The 20,256-nt window shown below is 44.4% G+C and overlaps 3 protein-coding genes across 4 annotated transcripts; all 3 read right to left on the bottom strand.

The window, feature by feature from the left end:
* LOC8059184 (type I inositol polyphosphate 5-phosphatase 1) lies at positions 745-6,415 on the bottom strand. The gene is made up of 9 exons (XM_002456206.2): positions 5,958-6,415; positions 5,728-5,845; positions 3,980-4,070; positions 3,674-3,778; positions 2,687-3,482; positions 2,204-2,388; positions 1,799-1,907; positions 1,571-1,713; positions 745-1,430 (listed from the first exon to the last, which is right to left on the bottom strand). The coding sequence occupies exons 1-9, from the start codon at positions 6,132-6,134 to the stop codon at positions 1,199-1,201; spliced, it is 1,956 nt and encodes a 651-aa protein (XP_002456251.1). The 5' UTR covers positions 6,135-6,415; the 3' UTR covers positions 745-1,198.
* LOC8059183 lies at positions 14,973-16,896 on the bottom strand. Its single transcript, XM_002456205.2, has 3 exons — positions 16,762-16,896; positions 15,971-16,329; positions 14,973-15,877 (listed from the first exon to the last, which is right to left on the bottom strand). Exons 2-3 carry the CDS (start codon positions 16,118-16,120, stop codon positions 15,239-15,241), a joined length of 789 nt encoding a protein of 262 aa, XP_002456250.1. The 5' UTR covers positions 16,121-16,329; positions 16,762-16,896; the 3' UTR covers positions 14,973-15,238.
* LOC8069798 (violaxanthin de-epoxidase, chloroplastic) lies at positions 16,912-20,214 on the bottom strand. 2 transcript variants are annotated; one of them, XM_021456990.1, is made up of 4 exons: positions 19,803-20,214; positions 17,407-18,800; positions 17,146-17,255; positions 16,912-17,000 (listed from the first exon to the last, which is right to left on the bottom strand). In XM_021456990.1, exons 1-2 carry the CDS (start codon positions 20,121-20,123, stop codon positions 17,499-17,501), a joined length of 1,623 nt encoding a protein of 540 aa, XP_021312665.1. In that variant the 5' UTR covers positions 20,124-20,214; the 3' UTR covers positions 16,912-17,000; positions 17,146-17,255; positions 17,407-17,498. The 2 variants fall into 2 exon arrangements, with proteins under 2 accessions (XP_021312665.1, XP_021312664.1); XM_021456989.1 differs by having other exon boundaries at positions 16,920-17,255.

The raw sequence follows: 20,256 nt of genomic DNA, 5'->3' as shown, positions 1-20,256 counted from the left end.
GTGTTGTCTGCGTGATTGTGTGTTCTGCCCCTCTCACCAAATGCCAACCACAATTGAGGCAAAAAGGAGGATGTGTATCTCTTCCAAGGAGTAATCTTGTGATCTGCAGTGGATTATTTATTTGCTCAATCATCTTCCACCTCAAGAGACAGCCCAACATGAATCACGGCAAAACAAGCAAACGCCACCCTGGTGGACTGCGCCGGCCCGCCCGTGCCTCTCGTGTACACTCTCGAACCCGCCCCCCCGGTTTGCCACTTCTCTGGGCCGCGAGATCTACAACGCGCCTCTTCCAGTTCCGGCCCACTCACTGGTGGGAGTTAGCCCGCGAGCCCGTGCAGGGCACTCGAAGCACGCCGCCGTTCGTCTCCGGAAACCGGGCACAGTGAGCGTCGAAGTCGCAGCAGCGGTGGGAATGACCGGCGCCCGCATCGACGGCTGCGTCTTCCACCAGGTAACCTCGCTGAAATCTTTGGCTCCTACTAGATACATCTATGCAGTACAGCCTAGATATGGCAGAAAACCAGTCCCTGATTGGTCCACTATTTTGCAACGTTCGATACTTCTGTTTTGGGAACAACAGCCAACCCGGCACCTCAGCAGGATGCTCGATCCCACTGCTTGAATATCTCCATTCTCCAGCGACTTTAGTCGGAATGACTTTAAAGCTAATCAGCTCCACAGTAACATAACAAAACAGGGATAAGTTAAGTTGACATGAACATTTGCTGCAGGGATAGCATAGATGAACGAAAAATTACAGTGGAATTGAAACTGCACAATGTCACAATCTGTGTGAACTGTGAAGTATTTACGGTATCCAACATTTTAATTACAGTTACACCCTTAGGTTACAAAGGAAAATATTTTTCCACACATGAGGTACACCATACTCAAAACGGGGGAGGGGGGGACAGCAAAATACAAGACGTTTGGTTTCAAAATATGGTCAGAGATTTTTTTTTTTTTTCCACATATGAGGTACACAGTACTCAAGGGCAGCAAAACGCATGACATCTGATTTCAAAATATGGTCAGAGCATGGATAAAATGTACAGGACTACCTACTTCCAATTGCTGGTCTCAGAAAAATAGAGGCACAGGCTGGGCAGGACTAAGTCGTAACTTGTCAATTCTTCCTTGGATACTTGAGAAAAGCATAAAGTCTGTTTTGTTATATGTCCAAGTACCTTGAACTTTAATTTAGTCCAAGGTTGTATATTCCAGAAGTACTATCTTCCTCGAAGGAGAGCTGTTCCTCAACCTCTGCATCGGTGAAGGTAAGAGCTCTCTGCAGTTTTTTTGAAGAGAAAACCTCAACATCAGCCATGTACACAGCAATCACAGGGCGGTGATCTGATAGCCTGAGATCAACTGTCTTATATGACAGTAACCTCATACCCTTACCATGGGAAAGAATTCGGTCACACCTATACATAGTTAGAAGAGAGAGTTTGCTGTTAGTACACGCCACTAGTAACTTTAGATATACAAACATAACTTCAATAACGACAATTTCATTAATAAAAAAAAACTAGCAGGGTGCAAAATATATAGAACAAAAATATACCATGCAGGTGTTCTCCTTCCAGATTTGTGATCATCACTTATGTACTTTTCTGAGTTAACCTTGTATTTATACGTTGGAGGAAAGTTGATGACCCCTTCGGTCCATCCTTCAAATAGATGCCCCTTCTTCAGCTCTACTTTCAGCTATCATTATAGAGAATGGAAAGGTGAGCTAGAACTTATGACTAACGTGCATTTTGCAATATGATGATAAAACATAAAAGCCTACCTGATCTTTCCCAAACAATTCATTCCAGTCCTGCTTGGAGATGAGTTCATGTGTCTTCTCATATGGTAAATTGAGCCTATAGTTGAGATCACCTAGCCATACAATCCTTCTGAAGCATTCAAGAAATATCAAATCTTAGATGAAACAAGCTATAACTGCAACACGTCACCAAATCTAGCTAGCATGAACTAAACTGGTAAACTACAATATAATTTCTAATTCTCTACAACCCTCGACCACATGCTCTTGCTTTGCCCCCTCAATGAAAGCAAAGGTTCTAATAGCATTGCAATATTCAAGAATGGCTGAACATAGTACTTTGTTCCTGTCAACTATTAAAATAAGTAGCAGATGAACCGCTAAAAAGTAGATGTAACCAGAAATGATACAGAATCTATTACTTACTCATGGTCATATATCGTCTTAGGCATGTTGACTCTGGAAACTGGATTAAATATTGTCCTTCGGTGGATTTCTTGAACATCAGCATTCCTTTTTAGTTCATCTCCTTCCTTCTCTCCAGAGGTCAGGTGACAACATATAAAGCAAAAGTGTGTTTGGTATATGGACATGCTTACTGATATTGATCCCTGAAGCATGCCAATGTAAGAAGAGGTTAGCATACCCTTTTCCAAATGTAGCATTGGTGTATTGATGGAAAGTAAATGCAAGTGATATGAGACAGGAAAGACTGGAAGATAATGGGTGCTAAAACATAAGTATTCTACAAAACGCCAGTTGTTGTTTACTGTAGTTTAGATAAGTGACTGCAAGCCAGCTGACAAATACTTATAAAGTGCATGCATTTGAAACTCAGTTTTCAAACAGCAGAGTTTCTTTAATTGAACCAAAAGGGATCTGAGAGTATTGTGGCTTATAAAAACTTGCCTTATTACCAATGTAGCCCATAGCACCGACCCCTACAGTTGATACTTTCAGACTCTGAATGTGCTTGCGGAGGCTTCTTCGTACCCATATTGATAGGTACACTCCAACCATCTGCTTGCTTATTATCCTTACAAAGTATGGTCTTTTCCTTTTAACTGCTGCACAGTTAATGTTAAAATCAGGAACTTCCTCTGCAAATGGATCAGAATCTCCATTTACTGACTTGAAAGACAAATACGATCTTAATGCCTTTCCTGAAGCAAATGACTTTGTGCTGTCAGGAAGACACTGGGCCAACATATCCAATGGTGGTTCAGGCCAAATCATTCCAAGCCTCTCTGAGTTACTGAATGTTTTAGTTAATAGCTTCTGGCAGATCTTCTCTTCCAAATTAGATTCTTTAAAACTTAGGTTATTGGATCTGTCAAAAGTCTTCATTGAAGGCAACCTGCTGAACTCATCTTGTAAAATTGTTTCAGGTGCATCAGTGGGATGTTCACATTTGTTACCATGAATGCCATCAACAGAATCGGCCAAATCTTGTTCGTTCAATGGGTGCACCTCCCCATCACTTTCACTATCAGACTCACTAATAAGTTCATCTTCCATCACAAAAGCATCATCAGATGGCTTGAATCTTGATGGAGAAGGAGGATCGCTGTGACATTTGTATTTGGGTTTATCTGGGCTGATCTTATTCAATGTTTCACGAATAATATGCTCCCACATTGCAACAGGGCGGTTGTCTTCAGCACCAAATATATTCCCAGCATTTAGTGGAACAATTTCTTGAAATCTGAAAGACAATCAAATGCACTTGTTAAAGAAAGCAAAAGAAACAACAGTTACATTATAACATATAAAAATAATAGCATCTTGTAACATATGGGACAAAACATTTTATGGAGATGAGTGAAGGCATATGACAGCTAAAGATTTGATTTCCATTGTATTTAATATGACTTGTTGAGGGATTCTGTAATTTACCCAAGAACATATATATCAGCTGGCTCCTCCATATCCAACCATTCTTGAATATCCAAGTCATTATGTGGAAGCCTGCCTGCAACATTCCATGTTCCAGCACAAATCCTGCATCAAGCCAACATCAATCTTAAGGAACGTAATGAACCTATAGTCATTTATTTGGTCCCAGATGCAGTAGCGATACTGGTTTATGTTTGTGGTAGGCAAGATCTATGAACAAACTAGTAGTAATTCAAGTAACCAGAAAAAAATTGTCGAGAAACAGTCTGGTAGATCCAAAATTTGTCTAAGGGGAGCAATACATACCTGAGTTCCCTGACATCAATATACTGAGCACGAAGGGTCTCTGACTTGCGCCTTCTATGAAGCCCACCGGGAGCCATCCCCAGTTGGTTTCCTACAATATTTGATAGATTGTATCAGTGCATATGGAAAGGTTTTTGCACCTTCTTGCAAGTGTATATTTTTACTGTTTTATTAATGCATAAGTGTGTATGCTTCAAAGGCGCTTTAGAGATACTTATCTGAATTAGTGACACAACAGACAGCAGTAGATCTTAGTTTGTCAGTGTGCTGCATGCATTGGCAATCTAACAGCTTACAAGGTGCTTAAAAACTTACTGTAAGGACGGAAAAAACTAAGGAAACCCTTTTTTTCTTTTTTCTTTTTAAATGAAAATATGCTTACTATGGTATTTGTTTTTTTTATCAAATACGCTGGAGAGCTGTGTATCTTTATATTATATAGAGGAAAAAAAGGGCCCTATTACATTGCCAGGACTATACATGAGAAGATTGGAAACACTTTACAACACGATTGCTTGAAAATACTTTTAGTGACCAAACAGCAAGGAAAAGACTCATCCAAAAGCTCCTACCCTATCCAGTCCGACAGCATGAAGTTTATTAGCTCCGGATAGGCACCAAAGCTCATAGAAGGCGTATGGTATTTGTTTCAAAATCAGCACAAGATCCAAACCTCCCCCAAAAGGAGAGCCAATCTAACGCAATGTAGCTTTGGCTAAGGGGGTGTTTGGCACGGCTCCTCACTAGGGGCTTCTCTGTTTTTTTAGTCAAAATGGCTTCTCCAGCAAAACTTTGACAGGACTCCAAGAGCTAAAGCCGGAGCCGGAGAGAAGCCCTGCGCTAACATCAACCAATACTTTGAAAGCTTGAAACCACCGCCAACAAAGTAAAGTGCAGCATTATACTCCCTGTTTTCCCTTTTCAAAAGTTACCCGCTTTTTGTAAGCAGCCATGTGCGCTGCAACTGTATTTCGTGCAATCAGATTCGGACCCTCCTTTTCTTTTATGTTCCTTTTATAATTCGTCTAAAAAAAAGGGCAGGATACAAAAATAGAGTGGGAGATCTTATCGTTTTGAAAACCACGAGGAATAACTGGTAGTTCATCGAAATAGACGCCCATTTTTTGTTTCATTTCTGAGAAAGGAAGGAATATACCAAGGCGAAAGGAATGGCTTAGGAACACAACACGACGAGGAACAAAATAACCATAGAATCGACTCATTATGTCAAGTTTCTATGAGTAAATGTGAAGTCGTTTTCCAAGCTCTTGGGATCGACTTCCCCAACTTTTGATTTTTTTACCCCCAAAGCCAAAACAAACTGGATCATGATGGAGGAAGAAATCGTGCAGTTACATTACATACAAGTAAGCACCAGTGAAAGGGAAAGAGTCGGCCCCTATTGGTTGGAAGCAGAGGTAGCATTTGACTAATTGTTCAGGTCAGTTCTTTTTCCATACCACAAAACAATGAAGCATGGCAAGAAAGATGTAATATCAGATCAATCTTGGCAACACCACGCGTGAACAGCGGGAGACAGAATCAAGGACGAAGCATTTGTCCGATTCATCATTTATGAAAGGGGAAACGGAATTTTTCAGTTCGCCTTTGTCATCATGGGAAGATGCTGATTTAGAGACCGAACTAAGCAAGCAATCAAACAGGTCATGTGCAAAAGCCAAAAGGGATAAATAAATGATGAAGGCAGGAGCCTGAGTCGGCTTGGAAGTGCGGAGTGTATCGCCCACCTTCATACTCGACTTCGCTATCGGTGTCGTCGCCGGTGGTGTCGCCCTCGTCGGCGCTGAAGTCGGACTCCGGCGACCTGATGTTGAGCCACTTCCGCAGCACGGTCCTGGGCCACAGCTGCGTGTCCGGACAACACCAAAGCAAACGCCACTCGAGTTAAGCACCACCACCACCACCACGAAACAAACAGGAGCAGCAACAAAAGCAAAAGCACCGATGTCCTACTCACCTGCCTCTGTTTCCTCCCCTTGCGCCGCATCCGCTGCGCGCCGCCGGGGTGGGTCGCCGCCGCGACGGCCTCCATTTCCTGGCGCTCGGAGCCGCCGCGGGCGAGGGGATGCAATGGCCGGGGCGGCGCGCGCGCCCGCGCGGACGAGGACGAGGATGACGGCGCGGCGGCTGCCATCGTTGGCCGCTAGCTACAGCGGTCAGTTGGCGGCTGCGGGTACCTTTGCTTGGGAGCACAGCTAAAGATCTGCCTGCGGGCTGCGGCTGTAGCGTTCGTGGTATCTCCCTGCCGCGCTTCCCTTCCCTGGCTTTGTTCTTGTTCAGGAAAAAAAACCGGTGGCGACGCCGCGTTGTTTATATTGGCCTGGCGCTTGGCTGATGAGAGCTCCTGTTGTGGACTCTGGACTCTGGAGGCGAAACGGACGCACACCCACGCCGAGCGACACTGACCAGAGCTTCTTGTTATCATTGCCCACCGCGCGACGGATAATAAAGGGGCCGCAGCTGGTGGTAGAAAATCACGGTCACCTGCCGCGTGCTCCGACGAGGCGCCACGTGGCGCAGGCGGGCCACCGAGGTCTCCACGCCGACCAACCAACCAGCTGCGCGCCTGTGCCACTGGATGCACTAGCACCGGCGGCGGTGAGATGTGAGATGGATGCTGTGTGGTGTGCCGACCGGCGTACCAACTTGCCCGGAGTCACGGTCGCACTCGCACCTGCGTCCAGTAAACGCTGCGGTCACGACGAAGCTGCCCGCCAGATCCGGGGGCCGGGGCGCGCCGGAGCCGTAGCCCGTAGCTCCCCGCGTCGCTCTTGGACGATTTTGGCTGGCCTTGGAACCGATGGATGGATGGATGGATGGACGACCGCATTCTGGACGTATTTGCCGACAAGGCGAGGCGAGACTCTCCGTGTAATTTTCGGCATGGCATGGCCGACGACGCCGATCGCCATGCGGTAACAACTAGTAGTGGTAGCAGGCATTGACACAGTGATGATGCCGAAGCAGATCTGCATGGGCGAGCACGCACACAATCGCAAATCGCCTCGATTTGCGCCTGTCTCGTCGGCTCGTCGCCTGTAGGAGTAGCTTGACAGCGAGCCTGCCCTTGGTTTATTTACTTTTTTTTTTCCAAACAACATTAAAAGGAAATGGGGGAAAAGGAGCGCGCCTGAATTGAGCGGGACAAGGCTGCGGGACAACGGAAGGCATACAGTAGGTTGTGATAAAGCGTAAACCGATGCTGTTTGTTCGAATACGTCAACCTGCAGTGTTTTGATGCAGAGGCGTCGAACTGACTAACCGAGTGGTGCTGTCAGATCAGAGTCAGCAGGCGATTGTTAGTGCTAATATTTTTCCTTTTTTGGCCTCTCGTTTGCACAACCTCTCTGTCATTTCTGTTCACGGATTTCTCGTGCTTCGTTGGCTCTTGACACTTTACGTGCGATTTCGGCAAGTCCAAAAGACCCGGAGCCTCGGCAAATTTTAATACTGCATCACGATGAACGTGTGCTTCAGATAGTTAATTTGGCCGCTGCTACTACTACTAGTACGTATCTTATCTACTCAACGTGTGTAGTAGTAGTGTAATAGGGTTCGTTATCTGCTCCATAAAGCTGAAGAATCCCCTCGAACGTCGTAAACAACAGGCAGCCAGGCAATCAGAACGGCTAATCTACCCAAATCGACCTGTCAAAGGACTGTCAGCAACTATCAATCATCTTAGTTGAACTCGACCTAATAAGCTTTTTTTTCAGAGAGGAAGAAGAGACTTGTTGTAGCTTTTGTCCTTTATATGGCTATGATATGATTGACCCTGAACTAAGGCGGTTGATTGCAATGGTTTCTAGATCCTTCTGCTGCTCCTATTTTATGTTTAGCATTTGTTTTCTTTGTTGGCATTAGGTGTACTTTGACTCCTTTTTATGTTCTGGGACGCAGTAAGCTACGTACAGTTTGGTGGGGAGTTGCCAACTTTATTTATGGATGCCACTGAGATTTGTTGAGAATTTTTTTTAAAGAAAAATCTGGCCGACTTAGGGTACTCCAAGTCTAATATGACAATCTAATTCCACAGAAGGAGGAGAAAAATGGATTAAATACGTTGGGGCACTACACGTTTGCTTACGAAATTGTTGCAAGAGGATGCCAGACAATGGTCATGTACAGTTGTATATATGTTTTCTTTCTAGTGCAGTGGACTGTGTGGTCATCATGATTACTATCAAATACTCCGTATCACCCAAAAATTTAGTATTTTTATTCTTTTCTTTTGTTTGTATATGGCCTGAGTAATAACATTGCGATCAATCCTGTGATTTGACATACACTAATTTTCGATGGAACACAACCTGGTCTCTGTGAGACAATGGGATCCTACTAAATCTGCTGACAGGGGAGCAAACCTGTCAACGTGGCACTCCTCCTACCTTTCGAAATGGAACAATCGGACAAACCACGTTCTGCTGTCCTGGATACTGAAAAAAAAAGGTTCTGTCCAATTCATGCCCCCCTTTTCAAATACTGAAATACGACACCAGTACACCACCCGTCTTCTCCATTGTGGTTGCACATGAAAGCATACGAGGGCCATGTTGGTCGTTCGGGAATGTCTGGTCCGCCCAAGCGCTGCATTATTGAGCACCTGACCTGACATCACTTCACTGTTCATCCATTCCATTGGTTTTTCCAAAAGGAAATCATTAACATGTTTAACTAGCACTATCAGTATTTCATGTTCTGCAGCTGTCATTGCCTGATTTTTTTTCTTAACAAGTTTGTCAGGCGACTAGCTAGCCAAAAGCCGCCACACGTACAAGCTAGTCGACGGGATCCAAAGCTGGTGCGTACAACCGCTTCGTTGCGGATCGGACGAGGGGAGCATCATTACAAAACACGGCCTGTGGATGAAGCACTGTACGTGTCTTTCACCTCGAGGATCGGACTCACGTCGTTTTTACCGCTTTTTTATCCGCTCACAGATCGCGACATGCCGGTGCGCTGCGTCCGTCCATCCGCTGCCGCCGCCGCCGCTCTGCGCACGGCCATTTCTTCTTCTTCTTCTTCTTCTTTTTGCGACGATTCAGAGCGCGAGCTTGGTGTTTGGGCACCATGGAATGGAACCCGGGCAGCATCTGCAGTTCAGCACGGACGAGCTTGTGTGTGTGTGTGTGTGTGGCGTTGGTTCGCTGGGACACCAATGGCAGATGGCCGTGTCGCGTTTCTGTTCCAGACTTTCTCTGCACATGGCCGACCGGTATTCGAGTTCGAGTGGCGAGGCTCGCCGCTGCTGGTAGGTAGCCTGGTACTGGTACGCATCGTCATGTATCGCGACTCCGCGAGAACCTGTGGCGGGGGCGCGGACACGAAGCCACGGACGACGCCGACTTGATCCATCACCCGATGTCTGTTCTGTGACGTACTACGAGTCTGCGTACAAGTACAGCTACGGGGTCAGATTATGTTATCTTCAGATGGAGGTGGTGGTACTGGTACGTGCGTCGTTGCACGGCTGGTGGAGGCTGGTTGCATCACGAGTGCTGAGGCCGACGCGGATGACAAGGTGGGCGTGAGCGTCCGTGATATTGACCTCCATCCTCTCCAGTCTCTCCAGATCTCAAGTTTACCATGCAATGCAATGCAACACACGTTAAGCTGGCGCTGTGGCCTCATATCTTTTCTTTTTGGCAGACGTAGCACCAAAAAAAGGCCAAAACCACACAAAAAACTCAAAAATCTGAGGTGGAGCGCGACGCGCTGATAGTGACTTGGCCACTGACGGAGAACTGGTGGCCGTGCTCTTGACGCCATTCAAGTGGGACTGTGCGTGAGCAGAAAGCGCATTGCTCTAGGACTCAAATTTTTTTTAATAGATTTTCTTTTTAGCAAAAGAATTCATATATTTGGTATTTTTCTATATTTATTTTATAAATTTTTGCTTTTGAGTACTTTGAATCAATATTGAATTATCAATATTAGCTATATGTATTAGTGTACTGGATTAAGCGAGTAAAAAACTTTTTTCGCTATGTTATTTAGCCCTCTCTCTTGATCCGTTTCTGGATACAACACCGAGAAAGCGTCTCACCCTCACTGGACTGCCCTTTCCCCTTTTGGCGCCTTTGTGCTTGTACGGTTACATGCACAAGGCATCTTGGGACGTTCCAGAGGATAGGCGAAATGCGCCTCCAACGACGGAAGAGGACCTCTCTGTGATCTGATTATCTGAACACTGACCTCTCGTCCTTGGACTCGGAAGCGGAAGATATTTTTGTTTCTCGTTTACAAGGATTTATTGAGTTTTTTAGGAAAAGCGAAAAATAGAAACAGAAACAAACAAATATGAAGATAAAATTTAGCGACTCTAGTCATTTTAGGATAACGATTTCTGACGATGTTATAATGAAATGCAATGCAACTTGCACAAGTGGCCGTGGAGCTTATTTTTCAACGGTCCAGATCCTCTTGATATCCCACGCTCCTGTCATCGGTTTGAAAACTTGTATGGGTAGCAAAGTATATTTGTCAGTTTGAAAAATTAGTTAAACATGTTTGAAGACTTGGCTAATCATTTCCAAGTATGGTGTTATATAAACGTTCTTATTACTATGCATTATTGAGCGACCAATATCAATATATACGGTGATATGGGTGTTTGTATGCCGTATTTATTTTTCAATGGTGTGCTAGTAGTTTATACAAAAGATAACCGGAAGCATATACCAAAGCCTTTGTGTCATGGTTTTGGCTCACTTTTTTTCCTCATTGGATGGACGCTATAGAAGAAGAGGAATGCCAGAACCTTCAACGCGAGGGTGACACTGGCGGCAAAGTTGGTCTAGCAGATCGCGGATAAATGCAACGATTGGTGCATGACGGGGTACAACAACTAATTAATGTTGCTACCGTATCTAAGAGCAAGGCTAATAATTTAGTCTGCTGCTGGCTGCAAGAGTATGCCATGTCATATATAGTCAGTTTTACCAGCCAACTCATATTATGGTTTAGTTATTTAGCTAGCTGTAGCATTTAATGATCACATGTGTATACAATCTAAAAGTAACGTGAAGCTGAAAAGAAACGCTAGCTTCTCGCTAGCAACCGGCTGGGAAAAGACGTTTTCTCCTCGTACATTGTGTTGCAGTCGGCGAGGAGTTTACCGCCCGCTCCAAATTCTCTCTCTTTACGTGGCTGGTTTTCCGATGACGTGGATCCTCCTCGCCGGCAGAAAGACGATTACTATACCTGCTCTAAAACAGTTTGTAATAAACAATCTTCTTCTGGTTAATGAAAAAAATGTCGCAGCATGATCGGGGAAAAAGTTTATACGGAAGATTAAAAAAAGGCTGGAAACGATTTAACCCTCTTCCCATTGTTCTTAACCATTTCCATCCCTGGTACGTGCTGCCGATCCGTGCAGCGCAGCGAGGGACAGACAGACAGATCAGTGAGGGAGCATGACTAATTATTAGATCATTATACGCCTATAATAAGAACAGTACCAATATTACTAATTAGATAGTACAAATTTCATAGGAGGACTATGGCCTAGGCCTTGTTTAGTTCCTAAAAAATTTTGCAAAATTTTTCAGATTCCCCGTCACATCGAATCTTTAGACACATGCATGAAGTACTAAATATAGATAAAAATAAAAACTAATTGCACAGTTTGGTCGGAATTGACGAGACAAATCTTTTGAGCCTAGTTAGTCTATGATTGGACAATATTTGTCAAATACAAACGAAAAAGCTACAGTGTCCATTTTACAAAATATTTTGGAACTAAACAAGGCCCTAGCTTGATCTTAGCCAAACTCCGCCCTTAGAACGGATCGGGCGGACGCGTTGAGCTCACGCGGCGCCGCCGTGGGGCATGTGGACAAGAATATGATGAGTTGCATCTGACTCTTTAAGGGCAACGTATTATATGCAACTCAGCTTCGTGTGCAACCTATGCAACCACCAATTAAGGCCACAGGATCTAGATCCAACGTCTGAAGTTTTTTTCGTTTAAACCCCTCCACCTGTGGATTTAAATCTAACTCATATGTATTCAGATGGGAGGGTTTAAGTGAAAAAAATCTCAGACGTTGGATCTATATCATGTGGCCTTAATTGGTGGTTGCATAGGTTGCACACGAAGCTGAGTTGCACAGGATACGTTCCTTGAGGCCTTGTTTAGTTCCCACCAAAATCTAAAAAGTTTTTCAAGATTTCTCGTCACATCGAATCTTGCGGCACATGCATGAAGCACTAAATATAGACGAAAATAAAAACTAATTACACAGTTTGCTTATAAATCACGAGACGAACCTTTTGTTTCTTGTTAGTTTATGATTAGATAATATTTACCACAAATAAACGAAAATGTTACGGTAGCAAAATTCAAAAAAATTTCACATATAAACAAGGCCTGAGTTCCGCGTGATCTAGCTTTAAATGAAAAAACCTGGCAGGCACTCGATCGAGTCGAGTGGTGATCTAGCTTTAAATGAAAAAACCTGGCAGGCACTCGATCGAGTCGAGTGGCTCAGAGGACGCGCCTCGGTTGGCAGAAACGTATTTTTCTCTTGCAATGTCCACAGAAGGCAGCAGTTAAAAAAACACACGCTTCCAGCCGTTGACATATCAAAATTCACTTCAATTAGGCCTTGTTTAGTTCACCTAAAAACAAAAAAATTTCAAGATTTTACGTCATATCCAATCTTACGACACATACATAGAGTATTAAATATAGATAAAAATAAAAAATAATTGTACAATTTAGCTGTAAATCGCGAGATAAATCTTTTGAGCCTAATTCCTCTATGATTGGACAATATTTATCAAATAAAAACGAAAATATTATAGCACCTAAAACCAAAAAAATTTCTGAAGTAAACAAGGCCTGGGTTCCATGCATTCAGCATGCAGTGTAGTATTTTCCTTCGAATGTAGGCCTCGATTAGTTTGCGAATTTTTTTGATTCGGCTACTATAGTATTTTCGTTTTTATTTGACAACTGTTGTTTATCATGCACTATCTAGATTCAAAAGATCCATCTCGTAAATTACAGAGGAACTATACAATTAATTATTTTTAAATTTATATTTAATACTTGGTACATGCTAAAATTTAATGTAATAAGAAATCTTACAAATTTTGAAAACTAAATAAGATTCGATGGGTTGGCTAGATTAGCAGCTAGGCTTGCTCAGCGAGGTGCAAGAGACGCCCTTGGCCTTGGCTCCTAGATAGATACGGAAAGTTTCTTTGTTTTCTCGTAGCCTGGCTGGCACACGATGCGTCGATGCGTGCCTCAGCGCGTGAAAGAGCAAAGTCGGTTTGCTTCGCTAAGTGAGCTCATAAATCCATTCTTTACCACTATAGGCCAACGCCAACCTAAACCTAGCCTTTAGGAGGAACCGAACTTAAGATAGGAATAGATTCCCACTAATCAAAGGATCATTCATGTGAGGAGCAATGTTAGAGCATCCCAGCAGCATTTTAATATAACTCTGCCAATAAGATGATATTGAGGTAGTTCTAATATCATTTTTTAGATTTATTAGGAGAGATGCTTCAAAAGAAATCTAATAATGGCCTTGTTCAGTTCTTTTTTTTTTATACAAAATTGACATTGTAGCACTTTCGTTTGTATTTGATAAATGTTGTCCAATCATAAACTAACTAGACTCAAAAGATTTGTCTCGTAAATTATATATAAACTGTATAATTAGTTATACTTAGTGCTTCATGCAAGTGCCAATGCGACGGGAAATTTAAAAAATTTTGCAAAATATCTTGAGAACTAAACAAGGCCAATATATCCCAATATATCAGACATATACTTGTCACAATATATTATCTTTATATGTTTTTTTTTCTTTCCCTCTCTCTCCCATGTGGTGTCTTCCCCGTCTCGCAGAACCAAACATCAATCCGCTCCCAGCCGTGGCACGCGCTCGGCTCCTCCGCCCCTCCCCGAATGTGGCACCCTCTCCGCTCCTCCACCCTCGGTCGTGATCCAGCCACTAGATAAACCTTATAGGGAACCAAGTTACAAGCGCTTTTGCTATCTATCACTTGTCCTGTTTTGGTTTCTTCAATTGTCCTATTTTGGTTTCTTCAAGTGTAAGGCCTCTTTGATCCACTAATACTAACAGTTAAAAAGCTACTCAATTGTTAGTTACTAATTAGTAAGCCTATTTGGGTTCACCTACCCATAGGTGGATGGATAGTTGGTCAAAGATATATATAAACTACTAGTATATCTTCAACAACTAATAAAATGGTTAGCACCTCAGCTTGCTAATAGTTAGCAGAACTGTTTGGATCTCTTGTTTTAGCATGCTGCTAACACATTTGAACTACTTTTGCGACGTGTGTGATGGAGAGAGGGAGCCAGTCCCCGCTAACTTGTCCACACCAACATCAAGGCAGTAGCTTTGTTGTTCGTGCTTTTTTTTCTTTGATTTGAGGAAACTTTGTTGTAGTACGTGCTGAACATGCAATCAGCATCTCCTCTCAGACACTCGGAGCCCAACCTGGCTTGCGAGATCCAAAATTCAAGAGTTTAGTATGACTTTGAGCCCAGTTGGCCCGTAAAGGGAGCGTGAATGCAAAGTGCGAGCAGCGAGCCCGTCGATTGCATTCCACCTCTCGCGTTATCACTTTTTCTGTATCCTTCTCGAATGTGCCTGTATGTGTACGTGTCTGTGAACGTATCTTTAACTTTATTAATGCAAGGTATATTTGATAAAAAAAGGGAGTAGGGCTCCGGCCCCTCCTATTTCCAAAAGAGATTTTTTTTTGGAATGCCTGCGCGGTGATTGCGAAAGCAGAGTCAAACTTGGTGAGGAGCGCGTGTGGCTCATTGTCATCTGTCGAAGAGAGACGGTGTCGAATCTGCCACTTATTCAGTGAATAATGTTTTCTCCTGAGATTGATTCCAAATGTACCAGAGACCAAGAATTTGTTCATCAAATGACAGAAAAATAGCCCTAGTTTCTTCTGTCGAATTTCCACATAGCAGTTCAGATGATAACGCAGTGGATTCATTCCAAAGTCCAAACTGAACGGGTGGATATTCCCCACAAGTATTTAGCCCGTAGCATCTGCTCGGACTTATTCGGCACAAGGTAAAAAAAAAAAAAAAAAAATTTGGACCGCCATACATAGTGGCTGGCTATATGATGTAGTCTAATCTCAGTCTCACGCTGACTGACAAGCAACACTTATTCCTAACCACGAGCAAACTGCAAACGAGAAGCAGTGATTAGCAACCACGGCATGATCGCTTCAGCACTTGGGCCTCCCGGCGAGCATGAACGCCTTGAACACGAGCTTCCGGGGCGAGGTGGGCGCGCCGCCCCACTCCTGCTCCACACGCTTCAGCGCGTCCCTCGTGACCGCCTCCAGGTCCACGCCCTTGGCCCTCGCCGTGGTCACGACGGAGCCGGTGTTCAGGAACCCGACCAGGTCCTCCAGCGTCATCTCCACCTCGATGTCCACGTCGGCGGGCGCGCCCTCGGCGCCCACCCCGACGGGCTCGAACGGGAACGGCAGGTGCCGGTACCGCTCCATGGCCAGCACCGCCCGCGGGTCCTGGTACGGCCGCAGCGCCGGGTAGAGCTGGCCGTGCAGCGCGCCCTCGAACGGGTGGATCTCGTAGTTGTAGCCCCACACGGCGAGCACGCCGCCGGGCTTCCTCAGGGCGCGGTTCACCACGGCGTAGAAGAGCGGGATGTCGAACCAGTGGATGGAGGTGGCCACCACCACCAGGTCCAGCGAGCCCTCGCCGCCGACCAGGGACACCAGCTCGTCCTCCGTGAGGTGCTCCGGGGTGTGGAGGTACCGCACCTTCGGGTGCGCGGCGGCGTGCCGGAGCTGGCCCTCGCTCACGTCCGTCGCCACCACGCTCTCGTAGTGCTCCGCCATCTGAGATTTTTTTCCCCCAAGATGTTCGTTTCAGAATTTGATTAATCAGATCGAACGGTGTAGCAGCTACTGAACATTTGATGGAAAGCTTACGCTGATGGCGGCCTGGCCGGTGCCGCACCCGGCGTCCCAGGCGCGCTGGTGCCCCGCGGTGAGGCCGGCCAGCATGGAGAACCACTCCTTGGGGTACTGCGGACGCTTCTTGGCGTACGTCTCCGACGGCTTCTCGTAGAGCCCCGCCATTCTTTCTTGCTTCAACTATCCCGGTATCCCCTGCCGATCAAGTGCGGATTGCAGGATCTGATCTGATGGAATTTATAGCCACAGAAGTGGTCAAAGTCGTAGCCAAGTCAAAGTAGTCATATGATCCCATTCAAAAGAGGAACTTTGCATTATCCACTGATGAATCACATATATTGACTCAAACTGCAACATCACATGGCTTCAGAATCCTGTGCAGCACCAGAAATCGGATACACCATGAGATGATTTTCCACATGGTATCAGGAAAGCAAGGACAGGCTGCCCAGAGCAATCAAGGCCTAGTTCCAAAAAAATTTTGTAAAATTTTCTAGATTCTTCGTCATATCAGAATCTTTAGATGTACACAGTTTACATATAATTTAGGAGACGAATATTTTGAGCCTAGTTAGTCCATGATTGGACAATATTTGTCAAATACAAATAAAAGCTACAGTGTCCATTTTGCAAAAAAAAAAAAAGGAACTAAACAAGGCCCTGGTAAAAACAAGAACTACACCAAATCTAAAGTCTGTAGGTTGTGGAAACTTGGGTTAACATAAGGAGATCCATCAAATTTGAAACCTGTATACCGTGGAATAACTCAATAAAGTTAATCAACGTGAGGTCGGTCAGTTGCTTACTCTAACTTGTCTGCCCAGATACACCTCTTCTGCTTGACCAATGTGTCTCCTTCGCTCTGATAGCGAACTGAGCTGAACATTACAAGATGCTTCAACAGGTACTGATGGGAATACCGATGATGCTAAAAATGTACTAGTGCGTATAAAATGTTGAATCATCTACAAGACACCTTCATCTTTATTCCAAATGTACAACGAACTGTCAACTCTTGGTCTCACCATTGATAACAAGAACATCACTACATCAGATGTAAATTGTAATACAAGTACTCAATCAAAGATTACTAAACACCAAGGTAATTTCATGCAAGAAAAATCAGAACTCCTGAGTTTTGTTAGGAGGGATTTAAGACTGGCACAACATGGCAGGAGATCAGTTTTGACCTTGAAAAGAGTATTGCAGCTCTACACAAGCGATGAAGAATCAAAGACATCTGCTCACCAGTGCAGGTTGTAATCAGTGTGATCTGTTGCTTTAGATATAAAAATAAGGCCTGCAGAAAAGCAGACATTGCAATTGATAACTTAGACACTAGTGTATAGGTGATAATGTTGTATTCAAAGTCTTATTTCTTAATCATCGATGACCCTGATGGCAGCCACAAAAAGATACATGTATATTAGAAAGAAAAAAAAAAGATATACCTGCAGGTTACATATGAGCTCTCTTCAGCAATACATGTCCACTTGTCAGTGAATCTTTGTATGTAGGAGTCACTTGAACACATTACAAATTATCATCTTCTCTGCAAAATACTAGTTCCTTTTCCTGGAGAAATCTGATGATGCAGCTTTGAACCCTCTGGTGTTCCCAGTGGCGCACCCATGCAGGAACAGTTATCAACTGTATAGAGCTCCCATTTCTTTATAGCACACTTCTCTAAAGCAGAGGCCAATCTTGGGTCTTCTACATCAGGATAAGACCCATCTGGAGTAACAAGCACTGCTCCAGTATATGATAGCCCAGCAGCCTGTGCTGCACCATGATAATGGAACAGACCCCAGCTGAAATCCTCCGCAACGTCAACAATTGTCCAAAATTCTTTGGAAATCACACCATTATCCAACACACTGAAGTAAAATGTACCAGGAGTGCTAGCCCTTCTCACACGATACCTCCTGCGCCTCCAAACCAGCTTCCCTTCCAGGGTTTTGACCTGGAAAACCGGCTCATACCAAAATGAACCTTTGGCTTTCCCTCTATAGAATAACTGGTACTGACATGGGAATTGATCATATGCTGGATTTTGTCCAGCTGCCACTCGCCAACTCCATTCCATGCTGTCCAGCCAACCGACAAATAGATCTTCCGCGATTTCATGGCTTAGTTTTTGTTCTCTGAACATGGTCAGTGGCATCACATTCGGTTTACTGGGTATCTCAGCATTGAGGTCAAGGCAATTGTTCTTCTGCAAAACACAGAGGGAAAAAGCCTCCAGATACGGACTTTCATATGATGCAATACAGCGATAGTTGCAGACTTGATCAGTCGGAGAACAGGAATTCAAACACTGAAGGGCCTTCCTACAGTTAGGGTCAAACAGACAATTAAGTATCTGAGGACCACAGTTCTTTATCATACAACTCAGGGTAGAAAGACCTTTTGCCCTTAGATTTTGCAGCATAGAAACCGGCCTTATGTATGCATTTACGACAACAAGCAAGCAAAATCTAATGTCATCTGAATTGTGTCTTTCCCAAGCATTAGATATGGTCTTCATAACTTCAGCTGATTCCTTTACGCCACTTGGTTTTCCAATACTTGCTAGCTTTCCAAACATGTCCTGCTCTCCAGTGTATTGAACAAATGTGCCACCTAGTTTGTTTACTAAAGACGGAGATGACTGAAAGCAAATTACATTAGAAATGTGTTTGCTGTTGTTCATAAGCCATTGAACAGCATCCTGATTTGTTATTGCAACATTGACTAGCATATCACAGTGTGACAGTAACTCTTTCCTAAGACTATCATGATCAATCAAGTTGTCTGTGAAGACAAGCATTTCAAATCCTTCATCGACCCACTTCAGCCTATCAGCCTAAAAGAAACAAACCAATAAATGCACGTTGAAGGAAGGAAACTGATATAGTCAAATAATTTATATTAAAAATGAACATTAAACTGATTCATTTCCTCTTCAGAACATTTATTTTGTAAAGTGTAGTATCTCGGTAAGCATCAATGTTTTAAATAGCGGGCTATAGAAAATAGCGTCTTCCTGTCCCAGACGCTATTTGCGCTATAGCCCCGCTATAGCGGCTGCTGTACACAGCAGCGTGCTGTAGCTATCCACGCTATAGCGACGCTATAGCAGCGCTATAACGCGCTATTTATTTGGAAACAGGCAAAATATACAATAGACAGCAACAAGTTCAAACAACCATCATATTTTACAATTACAAATCACAAATCACAGGTGTTTCACAGTTTAATACATAACTCATAAGCATAATGCATTACTGCATAGTGCATAACCACAAGTGCATAACCGCCTTTTTTTTTTCTTGTCAGCAGATAAACAACAATAGCGCGCAAATAGCGGCGCTATAGCGTAAAAATGAGGTATAGCTTCGCGTCGACTTATTCTGGCCGCTATAGCGGCGCTATAACGCGAAAATAGCGGGCTATTTAAAACATCGGTAAGCATGTAAAATACAGAATGAGAACGTGAACCACATAATAACTTCATCAAAACATCAATAAACAGGTAAGAAATGCAGTGCACATATAAGGGTGTGTGATCGGGTAGGTTGACCAAACCATATAATTGAGAAAATAATACTAACAATCGATGCAAAGATTATAGACATTGTTACTACATCAGCAATGCTGAAAAGGGAAAAAATATCTGTTTGTTTTCACAGATGCTAATACTACTAGTTGGACGAAAAAAAAACTGTAAGTATCATCAGTCTAGCAGATACTAAAATCCTAGCATGAGCAGAACAAATTCAAATATCCGGCTATTCCAAATTAACACACACAGTGACAGTGTGACACAGTACGACGTTGGACTGATGGGTTGAGAGAGGCAGCGTACCGTATGGCGCATGACCTCTTCCCAGGGCGTATCCTTAATCGGGCTAATGCTACCTTCTCCAACCACGGCGACGATTCGTACGGTTGCCACTGGAGACGTGGCACGGCCAGCGACGTCGCCCCTTGGCTCCGCGGGAAGCGCGGGCGGGGGGCCGGGAGAGCAAGAACAGGCCACGTTACAGCCACCGCGCCAGCGGAAAGTGGCGGTGTGAGGTGGGGAGAGCACTGGAGATGTTCCAGGGAGGCCGCGCCGGGAGAGCTGGAGAAGGCAAGAAGCGGCGGTGGCGGAAGCCGAGGCGCAGGAGGGGAGAGCGGTCGCCATGGCAGGACGTGGGCGTGGGCGTGGGCGTGGCCGCGTCGCAGCCGTGGCAGAAGCGGGCGGCTGGGCCTCGAGCCTTCGAGTTCAAGGACCCTTCTTCCTTCCTGGGTCCCGGGCAGGATCCTTACGATGAAAA

The sequence above is a fragment of the Sorghum bicolor genome, chromosome 3, assembly GCF_000003195.3.
Source record: "Sorghum bicolor cultivar BTx623 chromosome 3, Sorghum_bicolor_NCBIv3, whole genome shotgun sequence".
NCBI classification, from domain to species: domain Eukaryota; kingdom Viridiplantae; phylum Streptophyta; class Magnoliopsida; order Poales; family Poaceae; genus Sorghum; species Sorghum bicolor.
This window is presented reverse-complemented; position numbering and strand designations above follow the sequence as displayed.

What these genes read in the sequence shown, in the direction of transcription:
- LOC8069798 (XM_021456990.1), bottom strand. Translation starts at nt 20,123, where the DNA reads ATGGCGACCGCTCTCCCCTCCTGCGCCTCGGCTTCCGCCACCGCCGCT. An exon ending in AAGAGGTCATGCGCCATACG is followed by an intron (nt 18,801 to 19,802) that starts GTACGCTGCCTC and finishes TGTTTCTTTTAG; the next exon opens with GCTGATAGGCTGAAGTGGGT.
- LOC8059183 (XM_002456205.2), bottom strand. Translation starts at nt 16,120, where the DNA reads ATGGCGGGGCTCTACGAGAAGCCGTCGGAGACGTACGCCAAGAAGCGT. An exon ending in CCGGCCAGGCCGCCATCAGC is followed by an intron (nt 15,878 to 15,970) that starts GTAAGCTTTCCA and finishes AAAAAATCTCAG; the next exon opens with ATGGCGGAGCACTACGAGAG.
- LOC8059184 (XM_002456206.2), bottom strand. Translation starts at nt 6,134, where the DNA reads ATGGCAGCCGCCGCGCCGTCATCCTCGTCCTCGTCCGCGCGGGCGCGC. An exon ending in AGGGGAGGAAACAGAGGCAG is followed by an intron (nt 5,846 to 5,957) that starts GTGAGTAGGACA and finishes CCGGACACGCAG; the next exon opens with CTGTGGCCCAGGACCGTGCT. An exon ending in GGAAGGAGAACACCTGCATG is followed by an intron (nt 1,431 to 1,570) that starts GTATATTTTTGT and finishes AACTATGTATAG; the next exon opens with GTGTGACCGAATTCTTTCCC.